Source organism: Puma concolor, chromosome A1 (assembly GCF_028749965.1).
Source record: "Puma concolor isolate L17-30 chromosome A1, mPumCon1.1.hap2, whole genome shotgun sequence".
NCBI lineage: Eukaryota > Metazoa > Chordata > Mammalia > Carnivora > Felidae > Puma > Puma concolor.
The window spans coordinates 150,681,392-150,707,862 of NC_141667.1; the positions used below are offsets into that span (position 1 = coordinate 150,681,392).

Sequence of the window (26,471 nt, forward strand, 5' to 3'; positions counted from 1 at the left end):
GAGCTGTCTGGGGCATCAGGCCACAAGTGGAGACAGGTGCTTTTACCGTAAGCAAGCAGTTCTACTTTTTTACTGTAATCTTACCATTTTTTATTTTTAAAGAAAACAACATCCCTGGACAAAATCCCATTTAGCAGAGGTTTTACACCTTAACAGATGAACATGTTTGTTAGGTTCAAATCAGCTGCCGAGGTTTCAAGGAATTTTCATGCTCTTAGATAATTTTAGTAAATTTCCCATAAAAAAAAGTTCAGGGAGCTGCTGTATTCCCACATAAAGCATTTGAGAGGATACTTTCATAATTTCTGGTAGGTTACTATCAATGGCATCAGAATTACTCCTATAGAAATCAATGACCTATTTTTACATGTAAAGCAGAACACTACATACTTTAGGTGAAAGAATTAAAACTGCTTTTAAGTTCTAGAATGGCTGCTGCTGAGGGAACAGGCAGATATAATTCAGGGATTTTTTTGTAACTCAGTCAAGTTGCACAGATCGGCAAAGCCTGGCGTGTGTGTGCCTCAGTGAGTCTGCTCGCAAGTGGTCTGAGACCTTCTCTTCACTCTCCCTTTCACTGACTTAAGTCCTTCTCAAATGTTTATCTACCATATTTCACTGCTTCAAACCCAGTACTTATTCTTCTCCGACCCCTTGAAGAACTCAAGGGGGAAAAAAAGGATATGCTATGTTCTTTTATGAAATGAATACATCAATAAATCTGACAGAGGCAGATGACAGGTTATAGCAATTACAAACATCCTGCTGAGATCTGTCAGTGTTTTTTCTAAAACCTGATTTGTCATACCACTCTGTTCAAAGCCTTTGATATTTGCAAGAACATGGACGGATCTAGAGGGTGTTATGCTACATGAAATAAATCAGACCAAGAAAGACAAATGCCTTATGATTTCACTCATATGTAAAAAACAAAACAAATGAACAAAAACCAGACACTTAAATAGAGAACTGGTAGTTGCCAGAGGGGAGGGGTGCTGGGGGATGGGGGAAATAGGTGAAGGTGACGAAGAGGTACAAGGTCCCGGTGATAAAATAAGTCACAGAGATGAAAAGCACAGCATAGGGAATACAGCCAGTAATATTGTGATAATACTGTATGGTGACAGATGGTGACTACACTTGTGGACATGACAATAGGCACTCTTAACGGACCAAATGAAACTGGTGGTCACGGGACCAAAAGAGTGGCTCATGTGGCCCAAGCAGAATGAAGGCACGGCACCCAGAGGAGGAGGAGAACTGGGAGAAAACGGAGCTAGGGCTCAACTGGAAGCTTCCACAAAACCAAATGTCAGGAGGACAGGAGGGGAAGGGAAGAAGCAATGGTTGGAGAACAGGACACACTGGACCTGAGACCAGAGATGTACTTCTGGGACATACCAGACAATGGGGTTTTAGGTTAGGCCCTTTTCATGTGGATTCCGCGGCTGGCCAGGATGACGGCAGCACTGTGAGTGGGGGAAATGAGTGTGTGGGGCACGAGAATGAAGGGTGAAGTTCTGTCACTGTGAAAGTGTACTGGTTTGAAACCAGCTGTACTGAATGGAGAAAACATTAGTGTCGTGGCATCCAGTTGGTGCCCATGGTTGCACGATGCTGATGAGTAGCTCTTATTGTGCTCAAGTTGAACCTGAATCTCCTGCCATGAGGCCGACATTCAGGGGCTCAATGTGTGAGCTGCTGAGCGACTTCAAAGTCACTTGATAATTCCTGACCGATATTTGGCTGCAGTCCATCCTCAGAAAGAATGAGCGTCTACTAAACCCTCGTTCCTTGATTCCTCCAGCAGGAAGTTCTTCAGACTCACACCAAGTAGAGCAAAGGCTCCACACCCAGTGCTCAAATGCCAGTTTCTTTTCTTACTCCATCTCCTGTGTGTACTCATCATGTAATCTGTTTGTTTTTCCCAAGTCAAAAAAGGAAAGATGGTAGGAACAAGCCTGGCATGGAAGAGAAAGCCACTTTTCTCTTTCATCTAGAGGCAGAAAGGGAGGGAGGGGGTACCTGGGAAGACAATCACTGGTCAGCAGAGTCACAGAATCTTCTAATTAAGAGAGATCTTAGGGGTCCTCTTCAACACAATACAAATAACTTACCGTTTTAGGTAGCTAGTTCTATGCACAGGTAGTTTTAAGTATGAGAAAGGTCTTCCCCCTAATTAAAATCTTGATTCCTAAATGCCCATTCGTGGCTCTTGGTTCTTTTCTTTCAAGAACCACCACCAAATAAATAAACTGTATTTCACTTATCGATGGTATAAAATATCAACTGTGAGGTGTATTATTATCATATATATCATGAAAAAAATCCTGCCAATACGTTGGAAGACGCTGGCAAATGTAAGAAACACCCCAACTTGAAGCTGTACATCATGGAATGGAAGAAAATTCCTCTTCCATGCAACAGTCCTTCAGATAGTCAAAAACATCTCTGGTACTCCACTTCGGACTTTTCTCCATATTAACTAGTCCTAGAATCCCAAATTATTCATTAAAAAATTTCTTTTTTGGGGCGCCTGGGTGGCGCAGTCGGTTAAGCGTCCGACTTCAACCAGGTCACGATCTCACGGTCCGTGAGTTCGAGCCCCGCGTCGGGCTCTGGGCTGATGGCTCAGAGCCTGGAGCCTGTTTCCGATTCTGTGTCTCCCTCTCTCTCTGCCCCTCGCCCATTCATGCTCTGTCTCTCTCTGTCCCAAAAATAAATAAACGTTGAAAAAAAAAATTAAAAAAAAAAAAATTTCTTTTTTAATGTTTGTTTATTTTCGAGAGAGAGAGAGAGAAAGAAAGAGAGCAAGCAGGGGAGGGGCAGAGAGAGAGGGAGACACAGAATCCAAAGCAGGCTCCAGGCTCTGAGCTATCAGCACAGAGCCTGAAGCAGGGCTTGAACTCACAAACCGTGAGATTATGACCTGAGCTGAAGCTGGATGCTTAACCAACTGAGCCAGCCAGGCACCCCTAAAAAATATTTTTAAAGAACCTGACACAGAAAAGCTGGAAGTATTGTATGAAAATCTCTCTTCCCCAAACCATTCAAGAGAAAGTTACTGGTGTGATGGGTCATCCCCTCCAAACACTTAGTGTGTACTCTCCTACAAACAAAAACCATTTGTGGACAGAGTACAACCACTCAAACCAGGAAATGAACACAGACACATTACTACTGCCTCATCTCAGAGTCCATTCAAGTGTCCCCAATTCCCAACAATGTCCCTTGGAGCAGGCCCGGATCGGAGCCACGCACTGCATTCAGCCATCACATCTCATGACTCGCTGTCAGTCTGGTACAGACTTTCCTTGATGTCCATGACTTTGACACTTTTGAAGATTATATACAGCCCAGTGACTTTGCAGAATGTCCCTCATTCTGGATTTATCTGGTGTTTCCTCAGGGCTAGATTCAGGTCATGCACTTCTGGCAGCAACATCAAAAGAAGCGATGCTGTGCTTTTTCCGGTGTGTCCTACCAGGTGGTGGACAGTTATGACACATCCCAATACTGATGAAGTTCACTTTGATCATGTGGTTTTGTACAAGTGATGTTCTCCAGGCATTTCCACTGCAAAGTCACTCTTTTCCCCCTTTGGAATTAATAAATATTCTGTGGGGAGGAGGTATTTTGAGACTAGGTAAAACATTCCATTCCTCATCAAAATTTCAATTTACTCTTTTACTTTTTAGATTAGTATGAACTCATGTTTCTTATTTTACTTAATGGGCTAAAATCATTACTAGCGTTATTCACTTTGATGCTCAAATTCTAAATGGTAAAACACTGTTTACAGATTTTTTTCCCATCCTGTTCTTTTGTGGACATCAGTTTTTCAATGCCTTTTATTAAAATAAAATGCTAAAAATGCTAAAAATGAATACAACCCATCCAATATCAAGAGCAGCATGAGGTTAACCTCTCCCTACATATCATGATATTCTGAAGATTGTGTTCACAAGGATACGGCCTGAGTTTTCAACATATTTTTGGCAGCCATGGCTCACGTTACGTGTACGCAGAGCTTATAGGATGGAAGGTTCCCACTTGGAACTGTTACCTAAGCCAGGTCTCCATGAACCCGTTACTAATTTTTTGAACCCACCTGCAGGTTCACTTAGTATTTTCTTTTTGTTGTTACATGTGTTCCAAGATCCACCTAGTTTTGTGTCATTTTCAAGCCAAGATACTTACATTTGTATTTTCTTACAAGTTTTTGATAAAAGAATTTTAAATGGGAGGAGAAAGAAAGGTTAAGTACTGAGTGGGGCGTTCCACCCAGGGAAGACATGCAAGGGAAGCAGCCTCCGTCAGCTGGCACGCTGACCATCGGCACTCTAAAAGCCTTCAGAGCTGTTATTTGTGTTTAAGAATCTGTAAGTCTGAGAGCTCTGTGATCAACAAGAAAACGGATGGTGGGAGGTGGGAGCCAGCTTTCTCACTTTTCAAGTGGCAGTTTAAGGTAAGCAAGGGCCTAGCATGATGCAAGTGGTCATGGATTAGGGTTGGTGACATCGGGATGAACGCATTCTTAGCTTAATACAGACACAGAAGGTTACACACAACAGTACTTATGGATACGTGTATGTACAAGGGCTGGAATACACACATAGATCTCCTTGCTCTGTCAGCTGAGAGGACCCAGAAGCAACAGAACCTCATAGTAATGAGCACATCTAATGCCCAGAGCTTGGCTTCTAGTGTCATTCGCCAAAAACAGAAACCAGGCTTCCTGGGAGAAATGGCTGATTCTCAGGCTGGGACAGAAACTATATATAGGACGAGCCCAGAGCATCTCACAGCACCAGAAAGGAAGAACGTGCTCAAAAACAAGACAAACAAAAAACCAATACCCATGGTAATGGGTGCACGTCAAAGGATGCAGGAGCCAAGTGAAAGAGCTCCTAATGGCCAAATATAATTTAATTTGAGCAACAAAAATAAGCCCAGTAGTATTATATTACAATACGAAGTATAAATATCCATGAGTCCAAACTGATATAAATGACTGAACAAATTAATAAGTAGATAAGAAACAAATTATCCATGCAGAATAATTCCAGATAAGTAACATTCTGCCCTAAGGAGGGGAAGCTGAACTTCCCCCTCCTTAAGTGTGGGCTGTGCATGGTGACCTCCTTTATGGAAGAGAGAGAAGAGGAGCTTTCCAGTGGAGAAGCCTGAAAACACACCTGACAAACACCAGGTGACCAAAGTCTACACCAACAGTGATCATTCATGGTGATAATATGTATCCTTGATAGGATATTGAGAATGACACTTTACTCCTGTGGTTTTCCTCTCAAAAACCCAGGTCCTCAGTCTAATCATGAAAAAAAGATCAAATAAATCCCAACTGAAGGACATCCTTCAAAATACCTAACAGCACTCCCCAAAACTGTCAAGGTTATCAAAAACAAGGGAAGTCCATGGAAGTGTCACAGCCAAAGACTAAGGAGATACAACGACATCCCCTCCTGGATAGGACCCTGGCACAGGCGGAGGACATTATGTAAAAATTAAGGAAATGTGAATCAAGTAGACTGTAGTTGATGATGATGTACCTATACTGATCGGTTCATTAATCATAACACAGGTACCACACTAATGTAAGATGTTAGTTACATAATAGAGGATACTGGGTGCAGGTCTATGGGAATTCTTTGTATTATCTCTGCAATTTTTTTTATAAATGTAAAACAGTTCTTAAAAAAATAGTTTATTTAAAAAAAAAAAGACTCATTACATAAAAGAACATCTTTCCATCAGGAAAAACGGAGGCTGGAAAACAAAGTCGCAACACTTTTTAAGGTGCTGAAAGGAAAATACCATCAACTCAGAATTCTGTGTCCATGTTCTTGAAAAATGATGTCAGAAAAGGCACTTTCGGATAAACGATGAGAGACTTCATCCCCAGCAGCTCTGCATTATGAGAAATGGTAAAAACTACCTACGTTGACAGGGAAAGGACACCAGACAGAACCTGGGACCAGGGAGACAGAGGAACAAGGACACCAGACATGCTACTCTGTGGGTAAATATAAAAGCCTATCGTTTTTCTTTCATCATTTTGCCATTCCCATCTTCCCCGCCCTCTACCATCACTGAGGGACCCCCTTTCATTCCTCCTCTACACATCCCACAGACTTGGGAGTGTGACAGTGGGTCTCAGAGGAGCAGAAAAGGCCTCTCGGGACAAGTCCGCAAACTCTGGGGAAGGGTTTTATACTGCCACACAGACGGACAGGTGTCATTGGCACTTGTGAGGCATGGGCCTGGGAGACTAAACACTATATAACACCAAGGGGAAACCTGCAGAGCAAAGAATTATCCTGCCTCAAATATCCCTCACTCCCCACGCCCTAAAAACCCTGACCTGACAAGCACGAACACTGTAAGGCATCAGTCAGGGTTGGGGCCTCCTCACCGGGCCTCGAAGGCATGCCACCACCATCCCTAGTAGCCTGGCCTGTGGGACTCACTCTGAGCTTGCAACTGCAAATCCAGGTCAGCAGCATGTGAACAGCTATCAAGTAAGAAGTGTCTTCCATCCTGTAAACTTTGGAATGGATTTCTACGCTGCTATTCTAAACCTCTGTCAATCCCTTATATGATTCTGGCTTCCTCCTCTCTTTCACTGCTGGTGAGGAAAAGATAAGCACAAGAAAGGTAAAAAGGCAAATCAAGTGATGAGTTTAAGCAACCGACTTGGGACACAGAGCCTGCAAGGTCAGAGATAGACAGGAAGGCTAGTAGATACATTGTCTCAAGTCTCTGGCAGATGGAGGGGCTCTTCACTGCCACGTAAATTAAGATTCAGAGAAGTAAAGGAAAACTTCAGAGCTTCTAGAAAAGTTTCTGAATGGAATCATCAGCAGTTATTCTTTTACAAGTGATTTTTATTTTTAAAAAGCTACTGCTTAAGTGTTTCAGTTTTTTTTTGTTTTTGTTTTTTAGTTTTTATTTCAATTCCAGTTAGTTAATATATAATGTTATATCAATTTCAGGAGCACAAAATAGTGATTCAATACTTCCATACATCACCTGGTGCTCACAATGACAAGCATATTCCTTAAATCCCCATCACCTATTTCCCCCATCCCCCACCCACCTCCCCTCTGGTAACCATCAGTTCTCTATGGTTAAGAGTCGGCTTCTTGGTGTGTCTCTTTTTCCCCTTTGCTTGTTTCTTAAATTCCACACGATTGAAATCATGTGGTATTTGTCTTTCTCTGACTTATTTCACTTAGCATTATACTCTCCAGCTTCATCCATGTCATTGAAAATGGCAAGATACCATTACTTTTTATGGTTGAATAATATTCCATTGTGTATATATACCACTTCTTTTTAAAAAAAATTTTTTTTTCAACGTTTATTTATTTTTGCAACAGAGAGAGACAGAGCATGAACGGGGGAGGGGCAGAGAGAGAGGGAGACACAGAATCGGAAACAGGCTCCAGGCTCTGAGCCATCAGCCCAGAGCCTGACGCGGGGCTCGAACTCACGGACCGCGAGATCGTGACCTGGCTGAAGTCGGACGCTTAACCGACTGTGCCACCCAGGCGCCCCGTACCACTTCTTTATCCATTCATCAATCAACGGACATTTGGGCTACTTACATAACTTGTCTATTGTAAATAATGCTGCTATAAATGTAGGGGAGCATGTATCCCTCTGAGTTAGTGTTTTTGTATTTTTTGGGTAAATACCCACTAGTGCGACTGCTGGATTATGGGAAGGTTCTATTTTTAACTTTTTGAGGATTTTCCATAGTGATCTCCACACTGGGTGCACCAGTTTGCATTCCTACCAACAGTGCATGTGGGTTCCTCTTTCTCTGCATCCTCTCCAATACCTCATTTCTTGTGTTGCTGACTTTAGCCATTCTGACAGGTGTGAGGTGACATCTCACTGTAGTTTTGATTTGCATTTCTCTGATGATGAGTGGTGATGAACATCTTTTCATGTGTTTATTGGCCATTTGGATGTCTTCTTTAGAAACATATCTGTTCATGTCTTCTGCCCATTTTAAACTGGATTATTTGTATTTTAGGTGTGGAGATTTAGAAGTTCTTTATATATTTTGGATACCAACCCTTTATCTGATCTGTCATTTGCAAATATCGTCTCCCATTCCGTAGGTTGCCTTTTAGTTTTGTTGATTGTTTCCTTTGCTGTGCAGAAGCTTTTTATTTCGATGAAGTCCCAATAGTTTATTTTTGCTTTTGCTTCCTTTGCCTCAGGAAACACATCTAGAAAAGAGCTGCTACAGCCAATGTCAAAGAGGTTACTGCCTATGTACTCTTCTAGGATTTTTCTGGTTTCAGATCTCACATGTAACTCTTTAACCCATTTTGAATTTCTTTTTGTGTATGGTGTAAGAAAGTGGTCCAGTTTCTCCAACATGTCACTGTCCAGTTTTGCCAATACCATTTGTTGAAGAGACAGTCTTTTTCCTACTGGATATTCTTTCCTGCTTTGCCAAAGATAAAGGGACTATATGGTCGTGGGTTTATTTCTGGTTTTTCTATTCTGTTCCATTAAGTGTTTCAATTTTACTTTTTTTTTTTTTTTTTTGCTAATTCTGAATTTTCTAAAGAGTGTATGGATCACATGGAGAAATATCTGCCAACTCCGGCAAAAAGATACACACAATTTAAACACTTACTTCCTGCCACAGCAGTGCATTTAAACTGCAGGCTCCATCTTTTCTGAGGCAATTAAATCCATATTCAGTAAGATCCAAAAAACTTTAAACACTAAAATAACAGTATGACTATCATTTATTTCTTGATGGTTTTTTTTTTGAAAGGATAAAGATACTAGATTAACACTAAGTGACCCAAATTATTGATATTTAAAGATATTTTGCAGGATGTTTAGATATACCTTTACTGGCTTTCATAAAGTCATTTTTTTATATTCACAAAGTGAACTTCTGATATTTTACAAAGTGTGGTATTTTTTAATTTATTGCTACACAATAAACATAGAGCTATGTAAGTTTTTTTTTTTTAAGAGAATATGATGGGAAAAAAGATGAAGGGCCACTCAGCAAATCCTGTTCAACCAGCCAAAGGAACAGTAAGAAGGACCTGATACTGCTGATTGATAAGATTGAAAAGCAACATTATTATTTGGTTACATCTTTATCTAAATTACATTTTCCTACTAACAGTGAAAAGAATGTCCACAGATTTATCCACAGATTCTTACAGACACACAGATAAAAGTGTAAGAGATTTCCAACTTGACGATTTGACACACTTTAAGACTGTTAAATGGTAACAGAAAAGCCTATATAAATTTTTAAAGTCCAAGAAAATAAATCCTTAACTTTCAGACAAATGTACATTATTTTAAACTATCCAAGAGCCCATAACTTCCCTTTTATATATACTACCACACATCCGCTAACTACATTACAAAGAACTCATTCTACTAACTAGAGGTAACAAATAAAACCACAAATTGAGCTGTCTTTCCTGTCAATGATGTCACGGACACTGCACTGGGAAAGTTGTCCTTCAGGCCACAGATGAAGGGCATTCATTAGAACCAACACAAGCAAGCTCTTGAAACATCATTGACAAAGGAAGAAAACAAAATACTGGTACTTAACACTAATTTTTAAATCAGTTATAAACTCTATCCTTAAATGGAAGGAAAAGCTCAATAAAAACTAAATATCTTAATAAAATAATTTCAATGCAGTACACACTTATTTTGCTCAAGGCATTCTGCTGACCACTGCAGACAACGGGAAAGGCACACTTTCACATAAAGAAATGAGCAGTCTTTTCCCTTCTGCCAATCAAATACGCAAACAACAACATAAAAGGAGAAGGGTGGTACTGTCAGAGCAGTACAAAAAAAGGCCCTCTGAAGACTGCAGAGGCTTTCAACTGTAAACTCACTGAGGGCATCATCCAGGTGTCTTTTGGTTTTGGACTCTTACCAATTCGTATTAGTTCACATTACAATGCATAGCACAGAGGGGTACAAATCTAAGGTTTCTTGACTAAAATGGAGGGTAGGCAGAATTGACGTGTGAGCAGGGGAGGGCTAAGACATGGATCTTGGGTCCACTCCAGGAGATTATGGGTTATAAGTTGCAGGGGGCATCCAGTGCCGCTGGTGCAAGGGTCCTGGAACTTCAGGTGGGCAGTGCCACCCCACAGGGAGAGAAGGGGGTCTGTGGAGGGACAGGGGCACACTGATGAGCCAGGACAGCAAGCGCTTCTCAGCACGTAAGGAGAACAGCAGAAACAGAAGAGCAGAGAGCTGTGGCATGTTGAGCATTGTTGTGCTGAAATGCCGGAGGCTGGAGAAAGTTTGAGATGATGTATGTGCCGAGCCTGTGCTGTTTAATCTCACCCTCTTCCCATCCATCCCAGTCTCACTTGGCTCTGGGCTGAAGCAGGATCTTCCTGTAACCACTGTCTCACTGACACCATGAGAAATGCTAATCAGCCAGGGGCCAGTTTCCCAGGGCCTTCCTGCTTCCAGGCTCTTCCCCTAGGGGGAGGCGACCCATGCTTTGTGGGGCCTGTTTCCCCACTAGTCCTTCCCTCTATGCCCCCTGCTGGGTTTCCCAAGCCCACACTTAGGTGCCAGAGAAGCCAGGAAGAACTTTCTAGCTGCTCAAGACAGCAACCATCTACGGAGAAGAGCTTCAAACTGCCTAGTGCTGTGGCCTGGCCAGTGTGTGACACCACACTGCAGGGCCCCTAGCAGAGCGCTGGGACCGAGGAGGCACTCGAGTTAGGTGACATCAGGCTTGCCGGCCGAGAACTACACTTCCCTTGTCTTTCCAAATCCCTGCCATCACTAATAACTGGTCCTTACCTTGGGCACATGTCTGCTTTGAGGATGAGGCCTTTTAGCCCAATTCACTATTACCCTGTCTGCCCCTTCGGCCAAACTCCCCTCACCCTCCAGTACCTAAACTTTGTGTTTTTCCCACCTCAGAGCCTTCACCCCTGAGGATTCTTCTGCCTAGAAGACTCTACTCAACTTGTGATTTCCTATTCAAATGTCATTTCCTCAGGGTGGCCCTCTCTGATTCCGTGGATTTAAGTCTGCTTCATAAAGACTTTTCATCATTATAATTTTTTTAATGTCTATTTATTTTGAGAGAGAAAGAGAGAAGAGAGAGCGCACGCACACGAACAGTGCAAGAGCAGACAAGAAAGGAAGGAGACCCAAGCAGGCTTGCACTGTCACCAAAGAGCCCGACGTGGGGCTCAAACCCATGAACCATGAGATCACAACCTGAGCCAAAATCCGAAGTCAGACGTTTAACCAACTTAGCCACCCAGGCACCCCCATAATTATGATTTCTAATTCAGTGTTTATCATCTCTGCTTGATTTTAACTCCATGAAAGCAGGTATCATGTGGGTCCTGTTTACATCAGGAGAACTGATAGGAGCTCAAAAAACTACGCTGATGAATTAGCATATAGAACCCAAATCCCTCTGCTTGCTGTCAGTGGGCCCACAGCCTCATTTTCTACCATTCATCCTCAGACTCCTGCCCCTCCAGGCAGGTTTCTGACTCATATGATTACCCTACAGACTGTCTTTGGTCAAATCCTGACCACCATTTAGGGCCCAGCACAATGAAAGCCTCCACTGTGAAGTCCTCTGATAAGTTCCTTCCAGCCATCAGAGTCAGTAAGTCTTCCTTGGTATCACTAGGTCTTATCCTGTTAAGTCAGCACTCAGTGGGTCCCAATTATTTCCTGCATGTTTGTCTCTCTGTTGGAGTAAATGTTCCTTAAGAGCATGTACTTACTTGCATATACTTCTTCTGTAGATCCCTACAGTGTCCATCACAGAATGCTTGGCACAGAACAAATGTAATTTAATACTTGTTGATTAATTATTTTATACTAAGACCAGAAGAACGAAGAAAGTATACTCAGAAATTAAAAAAAATAAGTACAAGTCTTAGAGAAACATATTGATTTTATAATTACAAAAGAGATAGTGCTCACTCAAGGCCCAAGAATAAAGAATAACAAAAACGGCACAATTTAACAAATTCGTTATCGCAATAAATTCACAATCATCCTGTTAGGTGATTAGGCAGGTGCTCTCACTGTTTTACAAACGAAGCCAATGGTTTATCTAGAGCCCCAAAGCCAGTCGTCAGTGGGTCTAGGACACCAATTCCAATCTTGTGACCATCAATGCCAAACTCTTTTCATTATTTTATAGGATTTTGTTTTTGTAACTAAAAAGATGAGGAGAATGCCATGGCAAATTACAGGTCAGTGACACACCCTTAAATATGATTCTGAAAGATGAATAAAAGAATGGGATTCCTATAGAAACAGAGATCTGTAAGACAAAATAGCCCACAGCGTTTTTATGAGGTGATGAATATGTTAACAAATGCACCACCACTGGAGAAGAGACTGAAACCAAGAGTGAATTCTGTTTGGAAAACAGAAGACAGAATAAAAGCCTAGGGGCTCAAAGAAGAAAGGGCAAAAACTCTTATGGAGAAACATCCCAAGCCCTTTCACACTCCATAATGAGCTTGTTTGCACAAAATGGCATTTTAAATTTTCTCTAATTGAAAGTCAAAATTAGGAGCCACCTGGGTGGCTTAGTCAAGCGTCTGATCCCCTCAGGTCATGATCTCACGGTTCCTGAGTTCAAGCCCCAAATTGGCCTTTGTGCTGCCAATTTAGAGCCCACTTTGGATCCTGTCTCCCCTTCCCCCTCTCTCCCTGCCCCTCCCTTGGCTTAAGCATGTGCTTTCTCTTTCTCAAAAATTAACATTTTTTTTAAAGTAAAAATTAAAATTGTTTTTCAGAAATCTTTTCAATGAATGGATTTACTTCCACTGCTTTTAAATACAAACATGCTTTCATTTAAATAATCTATGTAACTTTTCAGATTAAATAAACTACACCAATCTAGAGCAGTTCGGTTGCAATAAAGACTTCCTAACTCTAAAAATATATAACTAACCTCTGTGTTTAGGTCATGACTTGAGAGTTAATCTTTCTGTCTCAAACACACAGGCACTTAGCATGTCTCTACTTAAGCAAAGTGACTGTCTTTATTTTCACATTTTAATTGCTTGCATTTTAATATCATTCTATCCTTATATGCTCTTTAATGTCCTACCCTAAATACTTAAAATGAGAACCAAAGTCACAAGAGATCACCTCATGAATACTTGCTGTAAGTTTCTCAAAGTAAGAATACGTAAGGGCATACAACTCAAAGAAAACTTCCAGTTTAAGAATCTTTGTGTTGCTTCTGAACTTTAGCCTGCATTACACTTTTTTTTTTTTTAAATGTCTACACCCAATGTGGGGCTCAAACTCATGACCCTGAGATCAAGAGTCACACGCTCCGCTGACTGAACCAGCCACGCACCCCTGAACTTTTGAACAACAGCTGAATGAAGTATAACTTACATGCCATCACATCCACTTTTTGTAAAGTGTAAATTCGATGGTTTTAGTAAATTCATGGGGGTGTGCAACCACCACCACAACTTAGTTCTAGTATATTTCTATTATCCCCAAAAGTTCCCTCATGCCCAAATGGTTAATCTTCACACCCAGCCCCCAACCCACACATCCACTGACCCGTGCAGCTTCTGTCTCTTTGTGACTTTTCTAGACATTTCACGTAAATGAAATCACGCTATATGCGTAATACATGCATTTCATGTGGCATAATGCTTTTGAGACTTATTGTTGCTGCAGGTATCTGTAGTTAATTCCATTTAATTGCTGAACTGTATTCTGTTCTATGCATATGCCATGTTTTGCTTCTCTACTCACCAGCTGATGAACATTCGCATTGTTTCCACTATTTTAGCTATTGTAAATAATGCAATGAGTATTCACGTACAAGTTTTTGTGTGGATATTTCATTGTTTTCTTTTCTCTTGGGTAGATTCCTGGGAGCAGGACTGCAGAGTCATATGGTAAATTTATGCTTAACTTAAAAAAAAAAAAAAAAAAAACCCTGACAAACTGTCTTCCAAACTGATTGTACTATTTCACATTCTTACCAACAATATATGAGGGTTTCAGTTTACCCACATCCTCAATAAAACGTGGTAATATCTGACTTTTTTTATTATAGTCATTCTAGAGGTATGAAATAACATCTCATTGTTGTTTGTTGTTTTGATTGTTTTCTAATGAATAATGAAACGGTTAATCATTAAATCCTTTGCCTGTTGTAAAATTAGGTTGTCTTGTTATCAATTTATGAGTTCTTCATATACCAATCATTTATCAGATCTATGAATCAGAAATCTTTTCTCCCAGTTTGCGGCTTGTCTTTTCATTTTCTTCATGGTGTCTTCTGAATAACAAGGTATTTTACTTCTGATGATTAACACTGTTTTTGTCTTTTATGGATAGTGCTTTTTGAGTAAGAACTTTCTGTCCCAAATCACAAAGACTTTCTCCTATGATTTCTTGTACAAGTGTATATAGTTTTACTTCTTACATTTTGTCTAATATCTATTGTGAGGTAACTTTTATACAGTATAAGGTAAAGGTCTTAGTTCCTTTTTGTCTTTTGCATCTGGCAAACAACTGTTCTGGCACCACCTGCTGAAAAGACTATCTCTTCCCCACCAAAATGTCATGGCACCTTTGCTGAAAAGCAATGGAGTATAAAAGAAGGATTTTACTTCTAGACTTTCAATTCAGATCCATTGGTCTAAATGCCTATCCTTTACACCAATGCCGCAATGCCCTAGGATTACTGAAGTTTTTAAATCAAGTAGCATGAAGCCTTTCAACATCGTTGTTGTTCTTCAAAATTATCTGGGCTACCCTAAGGACTCTGAATTTGAGGACTCTCTTAACAATTTCTACAAAACATCGTATTTGGAAAGTTTTCAGTTATTAATTCTTGAAATATTTCTTCCTGCCACTTTCTCTCCTCTCCTCTGGGAGAGGGTCCCACAGGCCTTTGAGCTTCTGTTCATTTTCTTCAAAATTTTTTTTACAACTTGTTCTTCAGAGTGGATAATCTCTATTGCTCTATCTTCAAGCTCATGGATTCTTTCTTCTGCTATTTTGAATCTGCTGCTCAAGTCCTCGAGTGATGTTTTTCATTTCCAAAATCATACTCTTCAATTCCATGATTTCTACGTGGCTCTTTTTGGTAAGTTTTACATCCTTTATGGAGAGTCTCTATGCATTGGCTCATTGGTGCCATTCACTGTTATCATGTTTTCCTTTACTTCTTTGAGCATACTTAACATTAATCCCTTTGAGGTCTGCGTCTACTAAGTTCACACCTGGGAACACAGAGGCAGGTTATGCAGACTCTTTCTGTGAATGAACTGCAGTTTCATGCTTCTTTGCACAGCCTGTCATCTTTATGCTAACATTATGAAACAAGACATTTCAGACAATATACTGTTGCAACTCTGAATTCTGATCTTTTTTTGCCTTTAAGGTTGCTGTTGTTGTCTTGTTTGCTCGTTTTGTTTAGTAACGTTACTGGGCCACACCTGTGAAATATACTTCCTCTCTGGTGCACAGCCACTGATGTCTCTGCTCAGTTTCATATTTTTTCAATATTCTTTTCTTCCTTCTTCTCTAGACTAGCTTCCTAAGGACTGCCACTGTGTCTCATAGAAACTAGCTGTCAGCCAGTTCCTGGACACAGGTGGTACTCAAACATCTCAAATTAGTCAGGCTTCTGTCATCTGCTAATGGATCTGGTTGTCAGGAGAGAAAGTTCAAAGCTCTGGCCACTTCCAATCCTGCCTGGGTTACTTCTATAGGTCCCTTCTGAGTCTCCTATGTGTGTGCACATCATAGTCTCAGGGTCATACAGGAGTGTAAACAGCTCCAGCTCAGTGGTCACCACGGAGCGTATGGTCTCAGGCAAGAACACAGCTGGGTACAACCTTGGGCTGGGAGAGACAGACACTGGCCTTTCTCTATCTCCCTGTCCCCACAAAGTCACTTCCAAGGACAACAGGTCAGGCATGCGTATCACCCACCTTTCCGTCCCTGCAGAGCAAGCTATCAGACCTTGCCACTCGCTCCACTCTGGCAGAAACTCCATGCAGCATAGCCTGGGGAGTGTGGGAAGCAGCCCCTGGCCAAACACCACAGCTTCCCATTGTTCTTACCCAAAGTTTGGCAGTTTTTCAAAACATAAACGTGCCTCAGATCGTTGTATGCCTCTGGCTGATTTCCAGAACACTGAAGTGGATGCTTCTGTCAGTTCTGTTCAGTTGTATACTTGCTTTCTTTTAAGAAAATTTGCTGATCTCCTCACTTGGTCACAGCCAGAAATGCCACCCTTCTATTTACCTTTTGATCCTTTATAGAGCTTTTCTTTCTTAGGAATTTTATTGTGACAGATTTCAAAAACCAAAAAATTATAGAGAATACAATGAATATCTCTGTACTCAACCCTCAGCTTAAGAAGTGACACATTACAGATATGTCTGAACCTCATTATTCTCCCTGATCCTACTTACATTTCCCTCTCCGGAAAGAACCATGATCCCCAAATTTGGTATTTGCTAATCTAATGTGTGTTTTTGCTATTTCATACCTATATACATGCGTATATGGCAACTGCTATCTTGCATTTTTTTAACATTCAAATGCTATTTGTACATATTCTACAACTTACTCTTTTTTGCTCATTATTGTGTTTTGGGCATTTATACATATAAATACATGTGGCTTTAATTCACTGACAGTTAACTGCTATACAAATATGCCATAATCACTCTGTTCTCCTGTGATGGACATCTGGGTGTTTCCAGTACTTTGCTGTTACAATGCTGCTATGAATACTCTTGTTTGTTTCCCATGCACATATCCAGAGTAACAAGAGGATGACAGAGAGGGACTGTGAACGTTTGTGTAACTGTGTGAAATCTCCCACTGGCTCCCACATGGCTGGAGGTAGAAAGTGGGAGATCTCCTAAGAAGGATAAACAGTGGTTATCTTTCACACTGGGGATGCATGGCCTTTCATAGAATCTAGGTTTAGAGTCACAAGAGGCCTACCCAGACAGGAAGCAACTTGTCCTATGTCACGGAGCAAGTCAGTGGGAAATTTGGGACTAAAACCTAGGTTTCCTGTTTTCACTTCCTTGTTTCTCAAAGCAAGATCTGTGGACTAGAGGCATTAGCATCACCTGGAAATTTGTTAAAAATACAGAATGTCAGGCTGTACCCCAGATATGCTGAATCAGAATTTGCATTTTAACGAAATGCCCAGGTGGTCTATCGTACACTGAAGTACTGAAAAATACTCTAGAGTATGTATATAGGCATGAAATTACTGTATCACAATATATGCATTCTTTTTTTTTTTTTTTTTCAACGTTTATTTATTTTTGGGACAGAGAGAGACAGAGCATGAACGGGGGAGGGGCAGAGAGAGAGGGAGACACAGAATCGGAAACAGGCTCCAGGCTCTGAGCCATCAGCCCAGAGCCTGGCGCAGGGCTCGAACTCACGGACCGCGAGATCGTGACCTGGCTGAAGTCGGACGCTTAACCGACTGCGCCACCCAGGAGCCCCCACAATATATGCATTCTTTAGCAATATCACGTAATGCCAAATTTCTCTCTGAAGTATTGTACCAATTTATTTTCCCACCTTACTCTGATTTTTTAGGTGTCTAATTAGAACATGAAGCCATTTCTTACTGCTCATACATCTACTTTTATTCCATTTGCCTCATCAAGGTTCCATTTCCTAAGAATATATCCACAAACTCTAGCCCTAAATTTCCCTACCTGTGCTATGATACCCTAAGCTGTAATAAAAGGATTACATGGTTAAGTAAGTTTGGGAAATCAGATTAATCTAGGTAGAACAAGTTTTTAACTCTAACACTCCTCAGAGGCCTCAGAATGTCTACCAGGAGCCACTACAAGTAGACTACATTTCAAGCATTTTCCTAAATTTATTTTACCATTTACCTTTTTTCTGCCATGGGTCGTCTACGAACATATATGAATTAACTTACGTTTCAAGGGAACACAGATGGAAATCTGTGCTAATTTATATAGGCTTCCTTCCTTTTTAAAACAAAAATCATTTAAAAAATAAAAAAGGGTATCAATTTCCTCTCTTATAATCCTCAGATCTCATATTTGAGAAAGACTTGTTCTAGCTGCTTCTCTGCAGTTTTGCATATGTAAAATAACATCACCAGAAAAGAAAAATATATTTTGCTCAGATGAGTTTATCCCTCTCCATTTTTCTCCATGTTTTCAGTAAGAAGAAGTCAGTATGGAATGATCAGGTCCAAAATTTCAAAATTTCAAGTTCTTCTTGACTCTGAAACAGCCAAGGAGAACAAACTGGCACCTGCTCTGAGGCCCAGAGCAGAAAAGCCACTGTCTCTAGTCCAGAGTTCCCACACAGATGGCCAGCTGAATAAGACTGGCCCTTAATCTCCTTTTGGTTTCCCTGAAGAAATTAAAAGTTACAGGTCTCCAGAGATCTCTGGAGAGTGAAAATCACTAATTCTTGCGATTTCATTACTTATGCTTTCCTACAATTTCAGTTTTTCTGCAGTGAGCATGTGTCAGTTTTGCAACTACAAAAAATACAGTCCTAAAAGGTTTAACCTGAAAGGAAGAAAAATCACAGAATGAAATTTAAATCCATCTCATTACTCTATCAAAATACACACAAAAGGGGCGCCTGGGTGGCGCAGTCGGTTAAGCGTCCGACTTCAGCCAGGTCACGATCTCGCGGTCCGTGAGTTCGAGCCCCGCGTCGGGCTCTGGGCTGATGGCTCAGAGCCTGGAGCCTGTTTCCGATTCTGTGTCTCCCTCTCTCTCTGCCCCTCCCCCGTTCATGCTCTGTCTCTCTCTGTCCCAAAAATAAATAAACGTTGAAAAAAAAAAATTAAAAAAAAAATACACACAAAAGGTGACTCTCAGTGAGGATGAGGACCCCTTTGAAAGGTAATGGTCTAAAATTGATTACATGATGATATGATTAAAAGTTAATTCTTTAAATAAGTCATTTACCTTTAAAATACTTATCAACACAGTGGCGCCTCAGTGGCTCAGTTGGTTGAGCATCCGACTTTGGCTCAGGTCATGATCTCATGATCTCATGGTCCGTGAGTTCGAGCCTCATGTCAGGCTCTGTGCTGACAGCCTGGAGCCTGCTTCACATTCTGTGTCTCCCTCTCTCTCTGCCCCTCCCCCACTCATTCATTTTCTCTCTCTCTCTCTCTCTCTCTCTTTCTCTCTCTCAAAAATAAAAAAAAAAATTAAAATACTTATGAATACAGAACTCAACTTCATCTAGGTTTCAACTTTAAGAGATCAGAGACCACTGGCGGACCTATGCTCAGTCTCCCTCCTGTTGCCAATTCTCTTGATGTGTAAGATGGGAGAGTACCTGCACCATGCAGTTATGGTGAGGACTAAGAAAATATGTATTAAAAAGCTCCATATAATATGTCAGCAGGGAAACACAAATTAAAACAACTTATTAGAATGGCAAAAATCCAGAGCACTGGTCGCACCAAATGCTGGCAACGATGTGGAACAGCAGGAGCTCTCATTTACTGCTGGTGGGAGCGCAAAATGGTACAGCCACTGGGGAAGATGGTTTGGCGGTTTATAAAATGAAACATGCTTCTACTATACAGCTCAGCAATCACACTCTTTACTATCTACCCAAAGGATGTGAAAACTTAGGCTCACACAAAATCTGCACACAAATGTTTATACCAGCTTAATTCATAACTGCCAAAACTTGGAAGTAACCAAGATGTTCTTCAGGAGGTGAAGAGATAAACTGTGGTATATCTAGAAAATGCAATATTATTGGGGTGCCTGGGTGGCTCAGTCAGTTAAGCGTCCGACTTTGGCTCAGGTCATGGTCTCAATAGTTCACGGGTTCAGCTCTGTGCTGACAGCTTGGAGCCCGGAGCCTGCTTCGGATTCTGTTTCCCTCTCTCTCTGCTTCTCCCCTGCTCGCTCTCTGTATCTGTCTCTCTCTCAGAAATAAACCATTAAACAAAAAAGTATAAAGAAAAGAAAACGGAATGTTATTTAGCACTCAAAAAATGCACTATCAAGCCAAGAAAAGACATGGAGGAAACCTAAATGTATAATACTAAGTGAAGCCAGTCTGCAAAGGCTATGCACTGTATAATTCCAACTATAAGACATTCTGGAAAGGCAAAACTATGGAAATAGTAAAAAAAAAAAAAAAAAAAAAAAACAAAAACAAAAACAAAAAAAACACAAAAAACAGTGGTTTCCAGGGGTGGGGAAGTAGGAGGATGGGGGGGAAGGATGAATAGGGAGAGCACAGAGGATCTTTAGGGAAGTGAAAATACTCTGTATGATACCATAATGATGGATTCATGTCATATCTGTCCAAACCCACAGAATGGAGAACAGCCGAAGTGACCCCCAAAGTAAACCAGGAACTGTGGGTGATTATAAGAAGTCAATGCAGGCTCACTGACTGTAATGAATGTACTGTTCTGGCTGGGGTGTCGAAAGTGGGGGAGGCTCTTTACATGTGGGGCTGTGTGGGAAATCTCTGTACTTTCCACTCAATTTTGCTGGGAACACAAAACTGCTGTAAAGAATAAAGTCTATTATAAAACATCCCCCCGCCCCCCAAAGCTTATAGTCCACTGCCTGGCATATGTATAGTAAGTGCTCAATAAATTGCAACTACTGTTATTAAAGCAGTTACATTAGAAATGAAGAAACACCGTTTCTACTGTAGTAATGCTAATCGCTGAATCAGTCTCAACATTTATCCTGGTAAGATAAAATGCATCCTTCTCGAAGAGGTAATCCTTGGGAGTCCATGACATAACCTGGACAAGTGATTCTGAATAGAATACATGTTATTTTTCAAAATTATCAAGTGGAATGTAGAAATGTAAAATGACTAAGAATTTAGTCACAACCAGTTACGTAGTAAGTGCAAGTTTTACAGACTCTGTTGTCATTATTTAAGAAAAGGATTCAACTAAAGGAAAAAGACATGCATCTCAATAAACAAACAATAATACCAAAAATGAACATAAAAAAATGAATATAACCATAGAATGATGTTGTAAATGATGTGGATTCAGCGGTGGTAGAATGCTTACCCACAACGCACTAATATCTAGAAGGAAAAACAAAACTCACACCCCCCCGGTTTTGTTTACCTGGATGAGTCATGGTAACAGGCTCCTCTTTGGATTTATTATTGTAGATGACCACGGCCACTGCATTGTGGAAAGCAGCCCGTGATATTTTCTCTTTAAATGTGCAATTTCCCCTCTGCAGCAAGGCAATCCACTGTTTGATATTAGGAGGGACAAAGAACCGTGTTTGAGGATCACAGCCCAGATGATCAGCAACTAAACAGAAAAGGAAAAAAAAAAAACCATTAATTTTTTTCTCAAGTAAGGATAAATAAAATCGATCTTTATCAAAGTGCTCAACTGTTCCCCCAAATCTTCTGGATACCCAAGGCACTTCAAGCAGCTCACTGTCAACAGAGCTATGAATATAGCCATGAAGGACAATACAATGAACCTGCATCCGTATCTGTACAAGGAGAAAGATGCTCCATTGAGATGTTAACCGTGGTGCAAATTAAAACCCTGAAAAATTCTGTGTAACTTCAGAGACTGACAAAGGTAAAAAAGACTGATAACGCCCAGGGTAGGCTGGTGAAGAGAGGAGGAAGAAAAAGCAGACACAGAAATCCGAACACCAAGGTGACTAATCTACCCGAATTCTGCTTTCGTCACATCTACTCTTCACTCCACACCCCCTCCCCTACACCCTCTCCCCCCACACCACCTCCACGCCGCAGAGAGAGAGAGACTGATTTTGCTTGAGGTAAATGAGGCCAAACTGAACTTTGTTTCAGTTACCAAGTGGTCTTGTTGAAAATTCAAACATGTTTGAACAAATTTCTTAATAAGTGTCTAAGGAAATTAGAAAAAGTAAGTTTTGGCTTGTATTTGAAAATAATATGAAACTAGAAACTAGAATAGATTATTCCTCTTACATTTACTGGTAAAAATTACAATTCCATACTAAGATATATATACAGTAAAACCTTGGATTGTAAGTTGTTCTGTGAGTGTTCCACAAGATGAGCAAACATTTCTAATAAATTTTAACTGGATAAATGGGTGATGTCTTGCACAACGAGTAGTACATGACACTGAATATCACATGATCACACCTGAGCCATTGGTTCTTCTCTCTCTTTCTCTCTCTTTCTCGCTCTGAGGGATTATGGGTGATGGTCTCCCATGCTCGGATGCTCAGTCTCAGGCCACGGTGTTTGGCAAGTATCAGTGATTTTTCAGAATGTTAGAAGGTGCCCACAACTGGCCCTAGTGTATTTTTTGTCACTTCAAAGGAAGTACCTATGGACAGTCCTTTGCTTTTCCATACAAGAGCAAGCTTAGGAATGCTTTGCTTCATTCTAGGTCAGGCTGCCTGCAAATATAGACCCTTTCTTCTGCTGCCTTATTGCCAGTTAGATTAAATACAGTACATGACAAGAGTTTATTAATACTGTACTTGTAGTCAGCATCCGTGCAAGCATATACAATGGCTCCCATGCAGAAAGATTCCATTGAGCCAACAGATAGCACTGATTCCGTGAGTGATAGTGAAAGTCACCCTACATAATAAACCCTCCTCTCTCATCTCCCTCACACCAGCCACGAAGGTTTTCAAAGGTAAGTGCAGGTTAATTTATGTATTTTTCTTTATACTTTGTATTTTCTTTATTATTTTACATTATATTACAGCACTATAATAATTTTTCATATGAGTATTTTTAGGTTGTGGAGCAAATCATCTGAGTTTCCATGATTTCTTATGGGGAAATTCGCTTTGATATGCAAGTGCTTTGGACTACAAGCACATTTCCAGAACGAATTATGCTCGCAAACCAAGGTTTTACTGTATTAACTTTACTACCTCCACCCATCCAACAAGATACATGAAGACACCAAGACTACTTGGGACTAATTAATTATAATTACATGGCCATTGTTGTGGATTTGGGGGAAGAGTTTGTTTCAGATACCTGGAAGTACACTGGAACGTGTCAGACTGAGCTCCACAATTTGGTCATCAGAGCTCTGCCACCCTTTGCAAATCTTAAGAAGCCACCCCTGGCTGCTTTTCCCACTACCCATCCTCACATTTCTAATAGGTTACAGTGAAAGGGAAGAGTGGTCCAGAGAGGGGAAAGAAGTCACAAGGTAAAGTTTGCAGACCACCACATGCAGTGCCAGAGGATGGCAGGCCCTAGGCCTCTTGGAGTCAGTCACTATCAGTATTGCACTGGCTGGCGGGGAGATGACAAAAGGGTAACACTAAAAGCCAATAAGTAATAAAACTATTAACTCAGTATTAACCAGTAATAAACTGTATGAAAAGATGACACAGTGGGGAAATATTTGCTTTCTACACCCCAGAAGCACACTACTTAGCAAAAGAAATGAAACATTTACACTGAGCTGTAAAATGTAGAGGTGTCACTAACTTCAGAGAAATGGTACACCTGTCATTCCTGTTTACAGAATATCTTTCCTGAAAGTCTCTTATTATCATGGTGAAGGATCGCAGTGAAAGTGTACTTGCTACCAAAGGTGTCCTAATACAGTGAGAGATCAATGATTTCATGATGTCATGATATATATCGTTGACAACTACCACCCTTCTGCTTAGACAATTTCTGTACTCAGAAACTTTAGTCCTTTCTCAAATTAAGTGGATGCAAAAGAGCCTGTATCACAATTTTAGTAGTTAACTATTGAAAGGCACAGTCAAGGCATCGTGAAACTCTGAAATCCTGAAACAGACTGTTTACCCACAGTGGTATCTGTTTCCCAGATAAGGATGTGGCCTTAAAACACAAGCATTTAGGCTATGTGTTATGATAACCATGATAACCTCACTGTCTTGGGATAACTTCCAACACTATATCCAAATAGAGAGCAATAACAGACCTGGTTTTAAGTGTTTCATTTATAATGCTTCAAGACATGCTGCTGCACAAACCCTGGAAAGAAGTGCAGAATCAGGAATAGCTAAAAAGATCTGTATTCCCGTCTTCAGCAAAATATTCACTTTTCTGTGGCTTATCCCATCTTCCCTATGATTGTACACGTATTCACAGTGGAACAAGGAAGACACAAGATGGTCGTGAAATCAGCAAGATGTGGGGTCCACATTCTAGATCAGCTTACTTACTAGCTGAGCAACTGTCCCAGGTTCAATGATCTCATCTTCAACTTTTTTTTTTTAATGTTTATTTATTTTTGAGAGACAGAGAGACAGAGTATGAGCGGGGGAGGGGCAGAGAGAGAGAGGGAGACACAGAATCTGAAGCAGGCTCCCGGCTCTGAGCTGTCAGCACAGAGCTCGACGCGGGGCTCGAACTCACAAACCGCGAGATCACGACGTGAGCCGAAGCCAGACGCCTAACCGACTGAGCCACCCAGGCGCCCCTCATCTTCAACTTTTACTTATTTACAAAGATTGAGTTAAAAAATTTTAATCTCACAAAAAAATAAAATAAAATAAAATTTTAGTCTCACAAGAGTTATGTATGTGAAAAAGGCTATACTAATTCCTCTATTCTTAAGTACTGAAAAAATTCCTTTAGTTTTATGGGTGTCATCCTATCTGGTCCTAGTGTTCCACCAGTTTGGTGCCATGGGGATTTTCTGTGCCAATGTGTGTGAAATCCAAACAGCTTAGCAGCACATGTCTGCCCCACATCCCTGGCTCATAACAGCTCCTGTTCCCAAGTCTCATTCTCTCTCCCCTTTGTGCTGACAGCATCACTGTCTGCTTAGAAGATTAGCACTTCGGGGCACCTAGGTGGCTCAATTGGTGGTTGGGCATCTGACTCTTGGCTCAGGTCATGATCCCAGGGTTGTGGTATAAAGCCCCACCTTGGGATCTTTGCTGAGCATGGAGCCTGATTGGGATTCATTCTCTCTCTCTCTCTCTCTCTCTCTCCCTCTCCCCCTCTCCTGCTCTCTCAAAAAAAAAAAAAAAAAAAAATCAGCATTTCAATAACAGTCACCATTTCCAAGGCTGAAAAGACAGAGGAAAGGGTGCAGCCACAAAGCAAAATCTAGCAAACATACTGAAGGAGAACTTTAAAATTCTCTTAAGGAATCCCCACTAAGAAGAGATTCTACCAACAACTTCACAATCCAAACAAAGTCCAACACAGACTGTATGAGCAAAAGAATGTCCTTGTTCTCTAAATTCACCCAAACCATCATCCATAAAAGGCTCTGAAAACATTTACATCAGCAAGAATATGCAACAATAAGCAAGAATTAAATATTCAAGTTCCTGTTCAAGGAAGGAGTTTTCATTATTCAGAAGAAGAAGGTTAAGAGGTTTTCATAATCACTTAATACTGTAGCATGCTTATTTTATCTATTTATTCCTTCTTGTAATTACAAAATAACTTCAACAGTGAAAATGTTAACAGCTCTAGAACATCTTCCCAGGACTGAGGACTCACTGGTTAAGTGGCCCTACTTCACAATTTAATACCAGTTGTTGTTTATACTTGAAGCAATTTATTAAGTGAAGACATAGTATGGCATAAAATATCTATGCAATTAGGCACCATTAAAATTTATCAATAGCAATTTGCACAAATTCAAAATCATTTTCTTTCTTTTTTTTTAAAACTGCCAAATTTACAAGAAGACTTCACCTCCGACTTCTTTGCATTTATTAGTTATCGTGTCAGGAAAAACTTTTAGGAAGGTATCATGAAAATGTGAAATTACAGAGAATATAAAATACAGTATTACAGTATCTTACAATTTTGTCAGTCATACTTCAATAAACCTGAAAAAATGTTATATTACAGAGAAATGGAACTTCAGGTTTTTTTTTGTATGATCTTTCCTGTTGCATCCAGAAACAATAATGAGACTTTTCTTTATTCCTTCACAAAAACCAAATAATTATTGACAGGAACAATCATGGAATCCTCACCTCAACGAACAATAACTTAAATGCTCAGCAACATAGTTAAGTAAAAAAGAGAAATGTGACAGAACCAAACACTTTAGTCTTGAATTTACAGGAACCTCTAAAGGTACCGGGGAGGCATGCCTGGCACAGAAATATCAACAATACTGGTTGGTAGTATAAAGTAGCAGCATGAAGGTGCTTAGAAATCCAGGAAAGGTAAAGAGCAACATGACGGTAAAGGTTTCGAGGTAGTTGGAGCCTGAATGGAAACCTGGAAAACTGCTAAGCAGAAACAAGGGGTGCAGGAGTGACTGGCAGAAGAACAGAAAAGACATAAGCCCTTCTTCTGAACTCTCCCAAAAATCAAGCAAGATGATACATAACCGAAGTGACCATACTATACAAACCTCAGATATTCTGAAAAGAGGACCCTGTCTGAAACAGGAAAAGAGGAAGAAT

General features: G+C 40.6%; 1 protein-coding gene across 3 annotated transcripts in view; it reads right to left on the reverse strand.

Annotated features, from left to right (window-relative positions):
- RNF130 (ring finger protein 130) overlaps nucleotides 1-26,471 on the reverse strand; it is a 137,520-nt gene that overhangs the window by 83,067 nt on the left and 27,982 nt on the right. For all 3 annotated transcript variants that reach the window (XM_086706484.1, XM_086706485.1, XM_086706477.1), the window contains exon 2: nucleotides 21,191-21,385. In XM_086706484.1, the coding sequence (XP_086562610.1) occupies nucleotides 21,191-21,385 (195 nt within the window). The remainder of the gene's footprint in view (nucleotides 1-21,190; nucleotides 21,386-26,471) is intronic.